The sequence below is a fragment of the Balaenoptera physalus genome (genome assembly GCF_965194825.1).
Source record: "Balaenoptera physalus genome assembly, chromosome: 11".
NCBI lineage: Eukaryota > Metazoa > Chordata > Mammalia > Artiodactyla > Balaenopteridae > Balaenoptera > Balaenoptera physalus.
In genome coordinates this window covers 69,000,695-69,019,389 of record NC_138896.1, presented here as the reverse complement: position 1 = coordinate 69,019,389, position 18,695 = coordinate 69,000,695, and the positions used below count along the sequence as shown (strand labels likewise).

General features: G+C 40.1%; 2 protein-coding genes across 3 annotated transcripts in view; one reads left to right on the top strand and one right to left on the bottom strand.

The window, feature by feature from the left end:
* Positions 1-18,695, top strand: part of SLC6A20 (solute carrier family 6 member 20) — a 152,627-nt gene that overhangs the window by 50,429 nt on the left and 83,503 nt on the right. The window contains exon 11 of one of the 2 annotated variants that reach the window (XM_082413873.1): positions 8,620-8,737. In XM_082413873.1, coding sequence (XP_082269999.1) covers positions 8,620-8,737 — 118 coding nt within the window. Of the gene's footprint in view, positions 1-5,802; positions 5,865-8,619; positions 8,738-18,695 lie in introns of those variants that run through there. The other variant, XM_082413877.1, reaches the window with a different exon arrangement.
* Positions 1,174-18,695, bottom strand: part of SACM1L (SAC1 like phosphatidylinositide phosphatase) — a 60,440-nt gene continuing 42,918 nt past the window's right edge. The window contains exons 12-20 of the mRNA XM_082413882.1: positions 15,448-15,527; positions 12,893-12,991; positions 9,806-9,944; positions 7,868-7,937; positions 7,679-7,751; positions 6,839-6,932; positions 6,627-6,719; positions 5,905-5,962; positions 1,174-3,026 (exon numbers count right to left, since the gene is read on the bottom strand). Coding sequence (XP_082270008.1) covers positions 2,890-3,026; positions 5,905-5,962; positions 6,627-6,719; positions 6,839-6,932; positions 7,679-7,751; positions 7,868-7,937; positions 9,806-9,944; positions 12,893-12,991; positions 15,448-15,527 — 843 coding nt within the window. The 3' untranslated portion in view covers positions 1,174-2,889. The remainder of the gene's footprint in view (positions 3,027-5,904; positions 5,963-6,626; positions 6,720-6,838; positions 6,933-7,678; positions 7,752-7,867; positions 7,938-9,805; positions 9,945-12,892; positions 12,992-15,447; positions 15,528-18,695) is intronic.

Here is an 18,695-nt window from a genome sequence, read left to right as displayed (position 1 = left end):
TACTTTATAGAATGGAGAAAAGACCTAAAGTGAAAAAGCAAAATTATGTGAAAAGAAGTCCCTTGGAGTTGAGCAATGTTGTCTTACCCAGGCACAAGGGATGGTAGGAAACTTTTGGTAAATTCAACACCATTGAAATTATACACTTCTTTCACCAAAAGTAACCACAAGAAAATGGAAAGACAAGCCACAAACTAGAAGAAGATATATGTAGTACATATAAGCAACAAAGAATTACTCTCCAGACTATAAAGAATTTCAGAAATCTTTAAGGACAAGCAATCTAACAGAAACAGGCAAAAGACCTCAGAGGCACAGCACAGGAAACATCCGATTCTCTCCAGCACCAGCTCTGAATCATGACTTTGGGTTTTTCTCTCCTTACAGGCTGTGGGAACAGACTTCCAGAGAGCCCCACCTCCCGGTATTCATGCCCTGTGTAATCCCCTCCCCGAGTGAGCTGATCTAGTGGCTTGTTTCTAATGCATAGAATATGGCACAAGTGATGGGATGACACTTCCGAGATTAGGTTAAAAAAGACTGTGACTTCCATCTTGCTGGTTTTGGTGAACCAAACTGCCAAGGTGGAGAGGTCCATGTGCCAAAGAACATAATATTTTAAAGATTTATCGTAATTTATCTGTAGTAGGAAAACTTCTGACATCAGGACTCTTAGGCAAGCTGGAGGAAAAACCCCCAAACCCTTGTTTAAGCCACTTCCCCCCAAAACACCCCTTCACACACCACACACACACGTGCAAGGGTCTCCTAGGCGCCGAGGTGTCTACATCAGCATTTCCCTCGTGCTCCCTGACACCTTCCTGTGGCCTGAGAGGACGTTTTCTAATAAGCATATTGTCCCACTTCTTGGTTGACAGCCTCTATCATTTTGAAAAAGAAATTACAATTTGGAGGTGGGAATACAGGGGACATCATTTAATGAACACTATACTAAATATTCCCCTGGAATATCTGTAACTGAAAAATAATTATAAGGATAAACACAATTTTTCAAGTGGCCATAACTGGAAAGTAGAATTTCAGAAGCTACTCATTTTCTTGCTTACTTATATTGTCTAATTTTTCTATAATGACCACACATTGCTTTGCATGATTTTTATAAAAAAGAACATCCCTTTGTAAGACAAGGTATAGGAATGACACCAACATTAGTTAGAAAAGAATATGACATTTTATTTTCACTTACGGATGGACAGTACATGAATTTAGAAATATAATCATTGCAGGGTTCTGAAACATTGATACCTTAAGATCTAACGCACCAACATTAGCCCATTCACTGCAAAACAGCCACATCAGCAGTTCAGATTTGGTCTTTGTTGTGGTCGTTGAAATAAGTTCTTAATGTGAAATGCCCAGTAGCATCTGAGTAATACATTACAGTAGACATGAACTAAGTTTCGATATTTCCTCTTTGGAATGAATTATGCTTATTTACAAGTTAAAAGTAGGTAGTTCTAATTACTTACCCTATTGTGAGTTTTAATGACTGACTTTAAGCTACAGAGGGTTTTCCAGCTATTATTTCCTTTAGAGTTTCTAAAAGCAACAACTCTTATTAATGTTTATAAAAGATAACGTTGGAAAAAAGGTAATGTTAAAATCAAGGCGCTCTTTAGAGATATTTAAGGACAGGAAAAGGTATTACCATTGAAAAAACTGTACATATTTTCAAGCACAACACAAATATTGTAGCAGTATTAAATTGAACTATTTTAAAATAGTGGCAATTATACTTCCTTACATACTTTTCTAATTTTTAAACCTCATAATTACAATTTGAATATACAGTCTGACTTATAATTAGAACTATGCACAGCTTCTAGAGTGTATTTTTCAGATTAATTTCTGCACATAAATTAAAGTTTAAGTTGGTCCTTGATTTGGAGAGCTGTAACTACCTGGAAGCACTAAATTTTAGACACTGTTACTGACAGCTAACAAAAACCCTTAAAGAGGGAAAAGCATCAACACTACCGTGCGTGGAAAAGCAGCTGCTGCCTCCAAGTGCAACATCGGATTCAGCACAAGACCCGCTCAGGGCCTGCATGTCTCCACGAAAGACCCCCAAGAAACCGAAAGGTCCAGGAGGAAGGAGCTGACCAGCCAAGGGTATTTTCCACACTGCGGCAATCCTGAAAACGGAGGAGGCTTTGGACCTCTAGCATAAGAGAGAGACTTCACATTCTTTGATTTCATTTACACCTTTTAAAAAAGATAAAATACACCTGAACCTTTTTCATCACACTTAAACTGCACAGCTCAAGCTGACTGAACTCATAACGCAGCCCAACTGAAGCTCCAAAGGAACACCAGACCCTGGTCTCCTCTTTCCTACCATGTAGTGACAGACTATTTCGTCCAACTACTTGATGTATGTAAAAGACATTTTATAAACAGAGTAGAGTTAGCTTATTATTAAACTAAAGAAAAGTCCAAAGATGTATGGAAAAGTATGCTTGTTAACAGCAACTGCTTCTACAGTGACAATAAACTGAGCTAGAAAAATAATTTCACTGTTTTAAATAAGGACAGAAGCTAGATATTTTTAAAATATATTACTTATTCTGCAACAGCTGATTAAATTGACAATGAATAGATTCCTTCCATTCCGAGAGCTGAATTGAGGTTACATTTTAATTATAGAATAGCTTCAAATTATAAATATAACCATCCCAATAGTAAAGAGATCATCAAGGCAGTAACATCAGATCAATTCTAAGTCATCACCCCCACACCAAGCGCAAGATGTGCTTCTGGATAAAGGATTTAAAAAGACCTTGGGCTGATGTGGAAAGCGGGTCAGTAAAGACTCCAGTTCTGCATAATGGAATCTTCCAAGCCAAGCCGCTTTCCACAGACACAAATTCAGTCTATCTTTTCTTTCTGGACCAATCTGGGAGCATCAACAAAATCTTTGCCATTGTAAAGAATAATAAAAAATGTTCCAATGCTTGCAACTCCCCAGAAGAGCACATAGGCCAGTGTTTCTGTCCAGGTGTCACCTGTTGATTTTAAAAAACAAAGAGCTGATAAATAACAAGTCATTTTATTGATACTAGATCCAGCTTTCAGCCGTTTAGCACATCTTGACAACATTAAAGTTTACAAACACATCCAAAGGAAAAATATAAGAACCTCTCAATTAAGGTTTAAACCAGTGGTTCTGAAACTCTGGCTGGCATCAGAATCCGCTTCAGGGCTCGATAAAGAATCAGCTGCTGGGCTCAACCCCAGAGTGTCTGTCTCATTCAGTAGGCCTGGGGTGGCGTCCAAGAATCTGCATTTCTAACAAGTTCCCAGATTATGCTGATGCTACAGGTCAAGAGACCACATTTTGAGAACCACTTGACTAAACTAATTTCAGGTTATATCAAGCAAATAGTAATTATTAGTTTTAGATTATATACTTAAATATTATAAGAAATTATTACTAATAGATTAGTTCACAGTCCTATCTATGACAGGTATCAGCTACTACCAAAATGCCTACACAAAAAATACTGGGTTGGCCAGAAAGTTCATTCGGGTTTTTCTGTTATGGAAAATAACTTTACAAATATACATGCTTCAGAAAAGTTATGTATTAAAGTGTATAAAACGAAACTCAAGACATACAACATATTTTAACAACATATTTAACACAACTCTCCTGATACGCATTTTTTTTCAAAGTCTAGAGTACATGAAGGAAGCAGCAGGCCAATGGGAAAAGATCTATTTTGTTCTACTCCTTGAATAGATGAACCCAGTGCTGCTTCTCTCCTGCAATAGTACTGGCCTCACCTGCTGACAGGGAAACATGCAGAGGTCAACAGCCAGTAAGAGAGCACGCCAGAAAGGAAATTCAGGGTGTAGACACTTTCCTAATAAGCTGTCAGAGAACATGCTTGCATTTATTTGCTATTCTCTTAAATACCAAAGTAGGGGCTAGAAATCAGACACTGTCATATCTAAACACCACAAAGATCATTACTTTACAAGAATTAACTGACACTAGATGTTACTATCCACAGCATCCAATATCTTTTCACTTGAAAACATTCAAATTTCCACAATTGCTAATTTTGACAGCTCTGGGTTTTAAAACTCTTTTTGGATAAAGAAAAAAGCAGTTCCTCACAAGCCCACTCTAGGACACTCCCCAAAGGAATGGTCCGTTTGTTCACGCTGAGTCTTGGTCTTGACTTCCCTGCCTTTCCAGAGGTTCCACAGGGAAATGTGAGTATATAAAAAGACCAAAATAACAAAACTAATTCAGCAGTGGAGTGGTTCCCAGAAAATGGCATCCAACGGGCAATGTTTTAAAGAAAGAAGCCAAAGGATCTAGGCTGTGAACTGAACCGTGAGCAGCACGTGCCAGCTGGTCCTGCCCTCCTCCTTCCTGCCCCACGTGACACAGGCCCCCAGTCATGCCACACAGGGATGCTGCGCTCGAGAGTCCTCGGCTTGTCTCTGCACTGCGATGGTTTTTACATTTTTAAAGAGCTGTAAAAACAAACTGTGCAAACAGAGACTGTATGTAGTTTACAAAATCTAAAATATTATCTGACTCTTCAGAAAACATCTGCTAACCCCTGCCCTAGAGTAACAAGAGGACAGCTCCTTCCTGTGTCATGACTACCTACACTGCTGAACACTGAGGGGATTACAGAGATGAACAGGTTCTGAGCCTCCCCTCAAGAAGCTGGCAGAATTAGTGTGGGCTGTGGGGGGGTGAACAGGAGTCCTTAATTCAGCAAAGTTTTGCTGAGGGCAAAACTGTATCCCAGACACAGGAGATAAAACAATGAGTAAGACACCATCTCTGCCTTCAAAAAGTTGCTGATTCAGTGAGAAAGACGAATGAGTATGCAAATAACTACCACACAAACAGAAATACACCTTGGGTGCATTCAGGACCCCAAAGAGTACAGCACCTCTGAAGAAGAAATCCCTAGGTGCTTACAAGGTTAAAAGAAGAAAGTGCTATAAGAGAGGTACACAAAATGCTGTGGAAATCAGAAAGGGGGAGATGAGGTCTGTGTGGGAGAACAAAGAGACACTTCATGAGAGGGGAGCGTGAGGATGGCAGAAGTCAGCCAGGCAGAGAAATGTCAGCCCAGCGAATTCAGGATAGCGGATGAGACTGGAGGTGCCTAAGGCTGCACCTCCCAGGTACAATGCAACGTGTTACACACTCAAACTCCCAGAGCACTGAACACTACTTAATATGCATTTAAGATGAAAATGTCTCCATTAACTTAGTAACACAGAAAAACATTGAGAGAAAAAAGAAAACCAATAAAGACCTTGTTAGCTCAGGTTCTTAGGCAATTTCGCTATTAAAATTTAAGAAGTAATGTATTAATCTATAATAACATTTATTTGTCCAACATAGGTGGTTGGTTAAATAAATTATACATCCATTAATGGAATACTGTGCAGCCATTAAAAATAAAGAACATGGGGAAATATTTATATTGCTCAGTGAAAAAACAGATTACAAAAAAATTTGTATCTCACTTTTGAAAAAAAAATGCACACTTATAAAGATTAAAACAATGTTAAAGAGTAATTAGCTTATCTCTGAAAGACAAGGTGATAAATAACATTATCTTCTTTTTTGCCTAACTGTATTTTCTGTAATTACTATGTATTACTTTGATAGCAAGAAAAAAATATTTTAAAAAGCTTAAGTGGAAAAAAAAAAGTATCAAGCTACTGAGTATACATTTTTCCTTCTGTCACATCTAAGGACTAATCCTCCCATCTGCCCACTTTACTCATTCAATTCAATAGGGAAACATCAAGTACTGAATAGGCGCAAACTTAAGATGCTGTACAGGAAAGTTCAACATTCTAAGAAATGACTGTAAGAATGTGAAACAAGGGCAGACTTACCAGCCATAAGCAAACAGATAATGCACATGGAAAAGGCGACAACCATGATAATAGGCAACTGGAAAAGAAAACGGAAAGAGAAACCATCATGTAAGATGCTAATCAATGGTTGTACAGTTATGCATGCTTTGCTTGAAAGAGAATAAAACCCTTCTGCAATCTAATATACAAAATATCTTTCTTTCAGCAAAACATCATTATTTAGAGTTTTGTTCATAGCTGCCCAAATCTTCGAACAGGTTAAAAGGTCTGAAAAAACATGGCTTTGCTCCAAACCAGGGAGTGCTAAGCAGAGGGAGGTCGCCCAGATGAGAACCCAGACACCAGGCCCCTCCACTCCAGGACACCTTGCCCACTGGAATGAGACCCCAGAGAGGCTCTTGAAAAGTCTGGTGAACAGAGGAGTCAACTTCCAGGTCACAAGTTTGCTTCCGGCAATCCCCGAACCTCGGGGGAGTAGTCTCCGGAAATGAGAAACCCTCACACTCCCTTTGCGTCTGTGTTCTCACTTAAAAAGGATCCGCGAAAGACACTCAAGTTTGAAAGAAGACAAACATTCCAAAGTTATTTTACTCCTCTCCCTGATCTGCTCCTTCGGGAAACTTAAATATTTATGTTCCATTTAGAACAACATACAATGTTTTATATCAAGGGGAGTTGGCACCACCTATACCTTCAGACACAATGCTTTTAACAACTTGAAAAACATAAAGGTTTCTTACAGCCAGGAATTTCAAATCCCTTGGAACACTTAAAGGACTATGAGATTCTAATTCATCCACTGAATAGTTCCCAAGAAATAAGTCTATGGAATCCTAGAAGAGAAAAAAAGGAAATTAGTAACTCCCAAATTAGATATGATTATATTACTGAAGAACAGTACAAAGATACAGCCACCTAATGACCAAAAATTAGCATCAAATAACAAACTTACTTGTCTAAATCCATCAGAAAAGTTGTTCTTGTAATACCGTATTAGTGAGTTCCAGCCATCCATTATAAGTCCCAACTGAGTTCTCTTCCCAGTTCTGGTTAAATATGAGGTTAAGTTTTGAGTTACAGATTTGCATATTAAATTCTCACACTGTTTTACAGCCAATAAGTATGTGGTATGGAGATAAGTGAATTATAAAGATTTTTTAAAAAATATCCCTGAATATATGGAGACACCTCACAACAGAAACCAATATCGGGTCCAAGAAATGTGTATCCTATTTCTAAAATATTACCAAAGTAGGCACAAAGAGGAAAAATGCTCAGTTCCACTTGCAAAGACAAGAAATAAGAAGAGAAACACACAGCCCAGGTTAAGTGGCATGAAATAGCAAAAAGACTAGAAGACTAGAAATCTTATCTTGCTCCCAGGGAATCCATATAGCAGAAAAATACGCAACCACATGTGTAACAAATTCAAAACATTCTACCCTCTCACTACCCAGTGAGAACAGCACCAGCATCACCTGGGTACAGAATCTCAGGCCCTGCCCCAGACCTGCTGAGTGGGACTGCGGTGAGTCAGGTGCACAGTTAAGTTTTGAGAAAAGCTAAGGAGCCATGGTTCTCAACCCCTGCTGTGCATCTGAAGCACCCAGGGATGCTAAGAAGCCACCAGTGCCTGGGCCTCATCTCCCGCAGTCCTGACTTGACTGGTCTGAAATGAGGCCCAGGCACTGGTGGTTTGCTGTTGCTATCGTCTAGAAGTTGCCGGAGTGATCTACTATGCACCAGAACTGTGAACCACTGGTCTGGAATGTGATTTTAAAGCATGGCTTGCCTGGTAAAGTCAGTCTTCAAGGCACCAGTTCCCGCATACTGTTTGGCACAAGCATTTGCATTGTCAGCCCAGGCTGTGAAAAAAAGTAAAAATCAGCTGATAATGATTAAAATGGCAGCCAATGCTCTAAATCCAAAATATTTATTTCAAACTTTGAGTAACCTTGCCTCTGTTAAAGAAATTACCTACCGTTTTTGTAAATCTTCTCAAATTCATCTTGTTCTTCAAGCTTTTGTCCCACATGCAAAACTCCTAGTCTCTGGAATAAGAATCATACCTATGTTTATGTGTAACAGATTTCGGCACATATGACTTAGGAAGAAAAAGCACAGTCCCCAGATCATCTCACATGGTTCCTGGTTCCTGGTTCCTGGCTCCTGGCTGCAGGTGGGAGATGCTCTCCCTGTATGTGGGGACCACAGCACTCTCCCGCTCAGGCCAGGCTGCAAGGCCTCTCTTTGGGCTTCCTTCTGCCCATAGCCCCCACTCTCCCTTGAGCCCCAGCACCAGAGGAACAGTGGCAAGACTGTAAACTCAGAGACAGGGGCAGAAGGGAAAGGAGGGGGGAGAGTGAAGGTTGCTGCAAGATTCCAGCCATTACTACCTCCTTTCCTGCCACCCCCAACCTTCCACTGCCTTTACCCCTCTACCTCCTCACAATTCACCATCTCCAGACTTCTGACCTCCAAACTTATCCCCTAACCCTGGGACCCTTTGAGAATTGGGATGAATGCTACCTACCTACCTCCCCACAAACAGCCCTTTGCATATAATCTCAGAGGACTCCTGGGCATCCCGAAGCTCTCTATGGACTCCCCATTGGAGTTCACTGACCACAGATTAGGAACTCCTGCCTTGGTCTTTGTCTCGGACCCGCAACCCTCTTAGAACCACCATCTTCACTGCTCACCTCAAATGACATCTCGCTCTCTCTCCCTCAGAATGGGGCCTGCCCACGCTCAATGACCTGCCCTCACTGGAAGGGGAAAGGCACAACTGGAGTCCTCACATTAGCTGGCACTGAGGCTGGAGAGGTTCCTGCCCAAAGACTCTCTGAAGGTTGGTTAGGTTTTATAATACTATTTTTAGCATGTAAATTAGTTAAATACAGATTACAGAACCTAGTTAAATAGATTTCTGTTAATCAGCCTTGGAAACAACCATTCCTAATATTGTTTCTATTGAAAAATATATTCTGAAGTATAATAAATCCAACAGACTGACAAGGACACAGTACCATACAAGCTAGAGAATGCTCAAAGAGGGCAACCACTCCTTTGGTATGTCCTACTTGAGGATTTAGGGAGGTATTTTCCCTCCATAATTCTTCCCTGAGTCCCATAAAATTGTCATAAAGTTGAACGTTTACAAATTATTTAGGCAGGAAACCATTTGGGATGCATTTTGTTTGCTCCCTACAACAAATGCCAATGTGATCTGGAAATCTGGGATATACATATTTTTAATTCCAAATATAAAGAGAAGAAAATATTTATACCTATTCTTTCTCAACAACACAGTCTTACTGGTAAAGCAAAGCTGTGTCAGAAACTTTATACCTGGGAGTTAATATCCCTTGCCAAACAATAAAACAGGTGCAAACGAAAACAACTTTGAGGTACTACTCTGTACTATTAAAGAAGAAAAAAAAACCTTTCTAAATATAAATATTTAATGCTGGCAAGATTCACTTTTCACTGCTGGCTAGTCTTAGGGGTAACTGGTATAACCCTCTTGGAAAGTATATATTCTCTTTAACCCAGCAGGAGTTAACCCAAAGGAAATAATTCAAGCTAATAATAATATACATAGGTATATTCTCTATAGTCTTATTTATAAGCCAAAAATGTAGCAACCTAAATGGCTTAGTAAATTATAGCACAACAATGCACCTCTTAAAAACTATGATCACATATAATGCTAGAGCAAAAAGGCAAAATTTAAAACTGTGTACATACACTGACCATGGTTATGGACAAAGTGTACGTCCATGGATGGCAAGACACAAAACCAAAAAGATTTGGGTTAGGACGAGGGCATGTGAATGTTTCTTGTTATTGGTTTTTAAAGATGAAGTTTCTTTTTTGCTATATTGTTTATCTGATAAAAGAAAAAAAGCATTTGTACCTGAAGCTGGGCCTGAAGCGAACGACGAGCTAACAGACTCTGGATCACATTAGTTCTGTCCAGACAATCCATGCAATTGCTGCGGAACACGCCTTCCTGGTTAGTCACCACCTTGCCATCAGAGTCCACTAGAAAATAACTAAAACATATTTGTATAAACACTCTCATACCAAAGTCAGCCAAGCCTACTAAGGACAGACCTCTTATAACACAGGTCCATGTCAGAGACATTATTAAAACTGGTAAATTAAAAGGTCAGATGGGAAATGTACGGTTCAGGTATATTTGATTACCAAAGACCAAAAGGAAGTTTGAACAGAAGACGCAAGACAGCCCCTATCTCAAAACAACTGTAGCATCAAGGTCACTTCACCCAAGAGATGTGAAAAAGGACAGTTGGGAGTACTGTAAAGATGGCTATGGACATCACCGTGTTTCCCTAAGGCCAGAAGAGGTCTTCCTTTGACATAATTATTGCACCTATGCCCCCTACGTTGGGATTTCTTGAAGCACAGTCCCCTGTACTGTCTGTATCAGAATTCTGAGATGTTTGTTAAAAATGAAGATGCTTGGCTTTGAAATAAACTGAGTAAGAATCTCTGAAGCAAGGGCTGGATATCGTGCATTAAAAACATTTAACATTTAAAAATCCCTTCTTAAAATGGGTAACAGGGCTTCCCTGGTGGTGCAGTGGTTAAGAATGCTAATGCAGGGGACACAGGTTCGTGCCTTGGTCCGGGAAGATCCCACATGCCGCGGAGCAACTAAGCCCGGGCGCCACAACTACTGAAGCCCGTGAGCCTAGAGCCCGTGCTCCACAACAAGAGAAGCCACCGTGATGAGACCATGCACAGCAACGAAGAGTAGCCCCCTGCTCGCTGCAACTGGAAAAGCCCATGTGCAGCAACGAAGACTCAACGCAGCCAAAAATAAAATAAATAAATAAATGAATTTTAAAAAGAAGGGTAATATATGCAAATAGTACTAAATTTATAAGGTATAATAGGGTATTATTTGAAAAATCCATTTTCCTTTCTCCCCTGAACCACCCAGATGTCTGCACTGGAGCCAACCATGGTTACCAGTTCCTATGTTTCTGTCATTTTTAACAATCTGTTCAGATTATTCTATGAACTCAAAAATTTGACAATGTTGGCACAGTGTGGCAGTAAAGAGCATGGACTTTGGCAGCAAACAACTGGTTTGCTACCCTTAGCTCCTTAGGCAAGTTACTAGCTGTGTAACTTTAAGTAATTAACCTAATCTCTCAGAGCCTAAATTTTTTTCACCCACGAAATGGAGATGACAGCACCACCATTAGCCCGCTCTTAGGTTTAAATGAGATAATGTAAAATGCATATAAAGTGCTTAGCCAGAGTATATGGGACAGAGAATACAATGAATACTAGATAATATTAATTTTATTGCAATTACTCCCCAAAATCAAAAAGTGAGGGAGAAACACAATAGATTCACCAAGGGCTAAAAATCATGACCTTAAAATTAAGGGCTTAAGGGACTTCCCTGGCAGTCCAGTGGTTAAGACTCCGTGCTTCCAATACAGGGGGCATGGATTCAATCCCTGGTCAGGGAACTAAGTTCCCACATGCCGTGAGGCGTGGCAGAGAAAAAAAAAAAAAGGTTTAAAAGAACGTGTTTAGACTAAAACTCTACATGAGGTTTATGCCAAACTGGTGAAGTCTGATTAGAGTATGTATATATAGAGTGCATGTGAGTGTTGGCACCCCATTAGTACTTATAAACTAAATACTACATGTTTGTTTCATAAATATTATTTCTTAAATTATACAAGTCTAAGAGATAAGTATTATTATCTCCACTTTACAGATGGAGAAATCAAGATTTGAAGATAACTAACTTGCTCCTTGGTCACACGGCTAATAGGAGGCAAACTGAGATTTCAAACTTATTGTGTAGGACCCCAAAGCCCAGATTCTTTCCACTTCCCCCAAAATCCCTGGAAACAAATGTGCAGAGAGGTCATCTGAAAGTCACAGGTGAAAGGTCTACTGTCCCTGTGGAACATAGTGAGAGCAATGGACAAAGATTCTGGTGTCAATCCTCCCTTCTTTCTTATACTCTGTGGGGCAACAATTAACAGATGAACCCAAGGAAGTAACCCCTCTGACAAGGTTTCTCTACCCCAATAATGATATAGGTCAACCCCCCTTCACTAGCTATGCTCAAAACAAAACCTCATAGAAGAAGAAAAAAAAAGCAGATTTAACTAACTATAGCTGATGACTTAATATGTATAAAAATATTTTTTTAAAAGCTGAGCAAATGTCTACAGAAGTTTTACTATGTTACTGTGTAACTGAAATTACACAGTGCATTAGAACTACACAGGCAGAACAAAATGAGACTGGTTTCCAGATTCCTGCTTCTGGCTTTAAAATAGGTAAAGACTGACATGTGCATAGAGTACAGCGAATATCTGAACCCACACAGTAAGTAACACTGTAAACACACGTGAGAAGTACCATGAAGATATTCAGACCCTTTGATCCATTATCCTACCCCCAAGAATTTATTTCAGGAAACAGTTTAACAGAAGTAAAAACATATTTATACCGAGAGTGATTCACTTCAGCACAATCTTTCATGGTAGGAAGAGAAAAGGAAACAAACCAGATGCCCGATGCGAAGAAAAGCATTTAACTGAAACTGTACTATGACAAAATGGAACACAGAAAAGCCATTAAATGCTATCATTACAAAGACTTGGTAGGCTAATGACAAAATGTGATAAAATGTTTAGTGGAAACAACTGAACATAAAACAGTAGCAAACTAACTTCAATTATATATAAATTTGTAAATGCGTAGAATACATAAAAATATGAAAATACCTGGACTTGGGTCATTTTAAAGAATTTTTAAATATTTAAAAATCACCAAGTCTCATCTTTCAGGGGAAAAAAAAAAACTACAAATGAGAGTACAGACAAGTGCTATCAACCTAGTGAACTATATCTGTAAGTCTGTTAGATAATGCATAATATACATGATTAACATATGCACCTACCTCATCCCTCAACCTCTGTAGGGAAATAACATAGCTTACCTTAATTCATCTTGCATTTCTGCTACTTGATCCAATAAAATACTTAGTCGATCCCATCTCATATTTTTACATTCCTTATGGAAGTCAAAGGCAATATATCTACCAAAAGAAAAGATATTCAGAAAATGACTGAAGAGTATTCATTTTCTTTCTGTTAATAATACCTTCATAAGCTGATCCTCTTCTCTACATACGTATCACCTGGGAATAGTAGAGCCTCCTTCACTCTGGGTTTACCACTATACATATACACATGAATGCAGGCATGCACAGACACACCCACCTTCTCATGCTCATATCTACTGAAGGAAAAAAATACACACACACACTCTTCTATCTTCACGTTTTTCTAGAGGCCCTCAGATAGGAGTAAAGAAGCCCAGTGAAATGCTACAGAAGTGAGCTCAGGTACAGCAATCAGGCATGTTAATATAAAGTAGTCTTGTCCAACTGAATATCTACTGTATATTTATTCTCTACTCCCATGTACAAAGAATAGGGTCTCTTTTTGATTTTCAGATCAATTAAGATGTTCAAAATGGTCAAATTCGGTTCAGTCCAAGGAGGACTGGACTGTCTGTTGTGTATTAGGGGCTGTGAGAAGAACAGAAGCAGGATGGTCCCCACTCTGGTTAGTTACTGTTCATTCTACCAAAATATTCATTATTACTATCCATACATCACACATACATGTGGTAGAGAGAATTTTCTTGTCCATCAATCTGTAATGGGCTGTTTTCAGCTATCTAATATTTAAGAGGTATAAATCTCAAAGTTAGAACACATCTAACAGGGAAGGTGTCCTACTATGAGCTGGAAAAAGTTGCCCCTTGAGAGGGGGAAAAATCATTAACCAACTCCCGAAAGTCAAGAGAGGAAGAAAGAATGAAGAGAACCTGGGCACCAGGGTACATAAAGATTCTCACACATTCCCCTTCTACCCAACTTCCTATTCAGGGATCAAGTCAAGTCATAAAGGAGGAGGACTAGAAGAACATTACACTCTCATGTACAGAGTAAAATTCAGATTAGGTGTCTGCTCTCACGGAGCCTTGGCTCCAATGGCTGAAGGGACATCAATGTAGGGTGGGCTTCCAGCAGATCAAGAGAGGGGCTTCTATCACCTCCATGGTTATCTCAGGGGAGAACGGGGTACTTAGAAATTAGTATAAAAACAGAAGTTAGCCAACTGTGAGGCCAGACTTTGGGAAGACTGGGAGTGGGGGGAAGCATTTTCAAAGGCAGCTCCATTAGAAGTGGTGGTGTAACAGTTATTTTTGGAGTGCTCTGACCATAGCTCTAGACTTGCCTGAAGAATTTAAGTGGCTCACTAGCACATAAATGCATTTGGATTCTTAAGCTTGTATCCTTCTAAAATTACATTTGTATCTTCTAAGAATGTCTTACATCATTATATTTTGGTAACAATAGCTTTAGGGTGTTTATTCCTTAGCAGTATGTATCCTCCAAGTGCCCTGGAACACCAAGGGCATAACTTTAGACTCTGACTTATGCCTCAAGTTCTCAAAGTCAGGTGCTGCTACAAACACTAGAGGCAACTCTGGAGGTGAGTATACCTACAGAAACCCTCTGAAGCACAGACAGGGGCTTAACCAGGGGTGTACAAAGGAGGCAGCAGATAAACTTTTTCCAGAATAGACATGTTGGACTCTAAACCCAGTGATTCTGATTTTTCAGGTCTTAGGTATATTCTGAGTAATTCCTCTGAGGATTTTGAGGCACATCCTGGATAGGAATCACTTCTTTGACTCATCCAAGTGTGTTTGGGGAGGTTCCACTATGAGAAGGCAGAAATGGGCATGGAGTAAGGGTCTGATAAATTTGCTAGAGTTTTTGAGTTGGACAACAGACTTAAATTCTTCCCCAAAGGTTCATTATATCTTTCTATTTTTGTGTATGTTTAAAATTTTCCGTAGGTTAAAAAAAAATTCTCCCCAAATAACCGAGTACCATTTCTTTTAAAGTCTTCCCCCAATGCCTGTGACCACTTGCTACCACAGTATACCCCCCACCTCCTACCCCGGTTTCCTGATGCAGAAGCTCCAAACAGGCTGACTCATTACCCTGAACATTTCCACAGGGCAACTGTTTATGTTTTAGGATCCCCCCTCTTTTGACAAGGCTACACAGAATTTGTAACTGTTGCCTGGTGCCTTACAGGAGGGTCAAGCTGCTGTTCCAGGCGAGGCCGCCATGCAACAGTAAATTGCTCCAGCTCGTGTGGTGGTCAGGACCAGGCAGACCACACCAAACAATCATGAGTAACTGAAATTCAAGACCCAATGGGCAGAGCGACACAAAGCCTCAAGGAGAGGATTTTAATCAAGGACTAAACTTTTACAAAATTAAAATTAAAATTCAACTGTTAAGAAGTTATTCTGCAACATGAATTATGCCAGAGAAAATTTCAAGCTAACAAAATCATGCTTTGAAAACAACAAACTGAAATACATCTAGAGAGATCTATGTACTTGCGTATATATGCACTGCACATCTACTCTGAAAAGACCTACAACAGATTTCTAGTGAGGTACCTGATCATTCCATTTGCCAAGGAAGACACCATTGTTGCAAACGCCTGTTCAAGTGGCTTCTCTGAGCCCTTCTGATTAACCTGTAAAAAATTAAAAACACCACAGCTTGCTTTCTTTTTTTTTAAATATTTGTTTGTTTGTTTATTTATTTATGGCTGCATTGGGTCTTCATTGCTCCACGCGGGCTTTCTCTAGCTGCAGCGAGCAGGGGCTACTTACTCTTCATTACAGTGCGCGGGCTTCTCGTTGCGGTGGCTTCTCTTGTTGTGGAGCACGGGCTCTAAGCACCCGGGCTTCAGTAGCTGTGGCATGTGGGCTCAGTAGTTGTGGCTTACGGGCTCTAGAGCACAGGCTCGGTAGTTGTGGCGCGTGGGCTTAGTTGCTCCGCGGCATATGGGATCTTCCCGGACCAGGGCTCAAACCCGTGTCCCCTGCATTGGCAGGCAGATTCTTAACCACTGTGCCACCAGGGAAGTCCCACCATAGCTTTCTTTTAAGTTTAATTAAAAGGACAGAGTGACATCAGCAAAATGGCAGACTAGGAAGCTTTAAGCTCTTATACCCTCACAAAAACATCAGAAAAAAGAGAAGCTGTCAAACCAACTTTGTAGGAGCTCTAGAAAACAATCAAAGGTTTATAGCAACCAAACAAATGTCCAATCAAGATAAAGCCAACCTCAAAATTGTAGGACAATTCTGTAGCATTTTTCTTGCCCTTATCTCATCCTTTCCCCAGTGCAATGACGATCTTAGCTTAAGCAGCGGCAACACAGTTCTCAGCCCCCCTCCACAAATCGGAAGAGCAGACCAGACCTTATTTGCACACTGCTCATATAAGCTACAAGAGGACTATAAACCAAGACGCCTAGGGCAAGATATTTCAGGTGGAGACATAAAATAGACCATCTAAAGCCTGCAGAAGCAGCTGGGGTGACACTCTTTGAGAAATTAGGATACTCAAAAGCAGCCACGTATATGGAGGGTTTTAGACAGCCGTATGCATACCCAAGCAAGATGCATGCTCAGAAAAGTCCTGAAAAGACCTTAAGCTTTCACCTCAGGCTAATCCCTACAGTTCAGAGCAAGCCTAAGTAAATAAGTGAAGGACTGCTCCAACACAGAAGCAGTCTGCAGAGATTAGGAGATGGGGTTGTTCTCTCTTTTTTGTTTTTTCCTTTGTCTATTTCAGTTCCTTGTATTCAAGGAAATTTCTGTCAAAACATTAGCTGAACACAAGCTAAAAGAACGGAGACTTCAGTGAGCATACACAACAAGGAACAGTCTTCACAAAAATAGTTTGGAGGGGCTTCCCTGGTAGCGCAGTGGTTGAGAATCTGCCTGCTAATGCAGGAGACACAGGTTCGAGCCCTGGTCTGGGAAGATCCCACGTGCCACGGAGCAACTAGGCCCGTGAGCCACAACTACTGAGCCTGCGCATCTTGGAGCCTGTGCTCTGCAAAAAGAGAGGCCGCGACAGTGACAGGCCCGCGCACCGCGATGAAGAGTGGCCCCCACTTGCCACAACTAGACAAAGCCCTCGCACAGAAATGAAGACCCAACACAGCCATAAATAAATACATTTAAAAATTAAAAAAATAAAATAAATAAAGGCAGAAAAAATGTAAAAAAAAATAGTTTGGAAAAGTCTCAAAACAAATAGATTACTACAGCATTCAATAATCAAAACACAAACAAAACAAAACAACAGCAAACCCCTGGGAAAGAAGAATCTGACTTCCAGAGTTACTACATTATAAACATCCAATGCCCAGTTTTCAAGAACAACAACAAAATCATAAGGCATACAAAAAAACACAGGAAAACAAGGCTTATTCAATGGGAAAGGATAAATTGATAGAAACCATCCCTGCAGAAGCCTTATTTATAAAAAGCTTTCAGGGAATTCCCTGGTGGTCCAGTGGTTAGGACTTGGCGCAGCCTGGGTTCCATCCCTCGTTGGGGAACTAAGATCCTGAAAGCTGTGTGGCGTGGCCAAATTAATAAATAAATAAATAGGACTTCCCTGGTGACACAGTGGTTAAGAATCAGACTGCCAATGCAGGGGACACGGGTTCGAGCCCTGGTCCAGGAAGATCCCACATCCCTCAGAGCAACTAAGCCCGTGCGCCACAACTACAGAGCCTGTGCTCTAGAGCCCTTGAGTAACAACTACTGACCCCGCGCGCCTAGAGCCCATGCTCCACAACAAGAAAAGCCACTACAATGAGAAGCCCATGCACCACAACGAAGAGCAGCTCCCGCTCGCCGCAACTAAAGAAAGCCGGCGCCCAGTAACAAAGTCCCAATGCAGCCAAAAATAAATAAATAAATAACAAAAAGCTTTCACAACAACTGTCTTAAATATGCTCAGAGCTAAAAGAAAGCATGGACAAAGAACTAAAGGAAATCAGGAAAACTGTATATGAAAAAAATGAGAATATCAACAAAGAAACAAAGTATTCAAAGGAATGACATGGTAAGTCTGGAGCTCAGAAGTACAAAATGGAAATTAAAAATTCACTAGAGGAGTTCAACAGCACATTTGAGCAGGAAGAAAGAAGAATCAGCAAACTTGTATAGGACAAAAGAAATAATCAAATTGAAGCAGCAGAAAGAAAAAAGAATCGGAAAATTGAACGGAGCCTGGGGGACTTCTGGGATACCATCAAGTAGACAACATATTCATTATGGGAGTCCCAGAAAGAGAAGAGAGAGAGAAAGGGGCAGAGAGATTATTTAAAGAGAAAATGGCAAAAAACCTTCCCAAATTTGATGAACGATACAGATCTTCAAATCCAAGAAGTGCCCAATCCCCAGATATGATGAACTCAAAGAAACACACCAATCACATTATAATCAAACTACTTAATGACAAAGAGAGGATCTTGAAAGCAGCAAGAGAGAAAGGACTCATCACATACAAGGGATTCTGAATAGAATTATATGCCAATTTCTCTTCAGAAACCTTGGAGGCTAGAAGGCAATGGGATGATATATTTAAAGTACTGAAAGAAAAGAACTGTCAACCAAGAATTCTATATCTGGCAAAACTGTCCTCCAAAAATGAGACAGAAATTAAGACATTCTTGGATAAACAAAAGCTGAGGGAGTTCATTATCCCTAGACCTGCCCTACCAGAAATGCTACAGAGAGTCCTTCAAGTTAAAATGAAAGGACACTACAAAGTAACTTGGAGCCACATAAACAAAAACATTCTGCTTAGGGAAATAAGATACAAAGGAACAAAT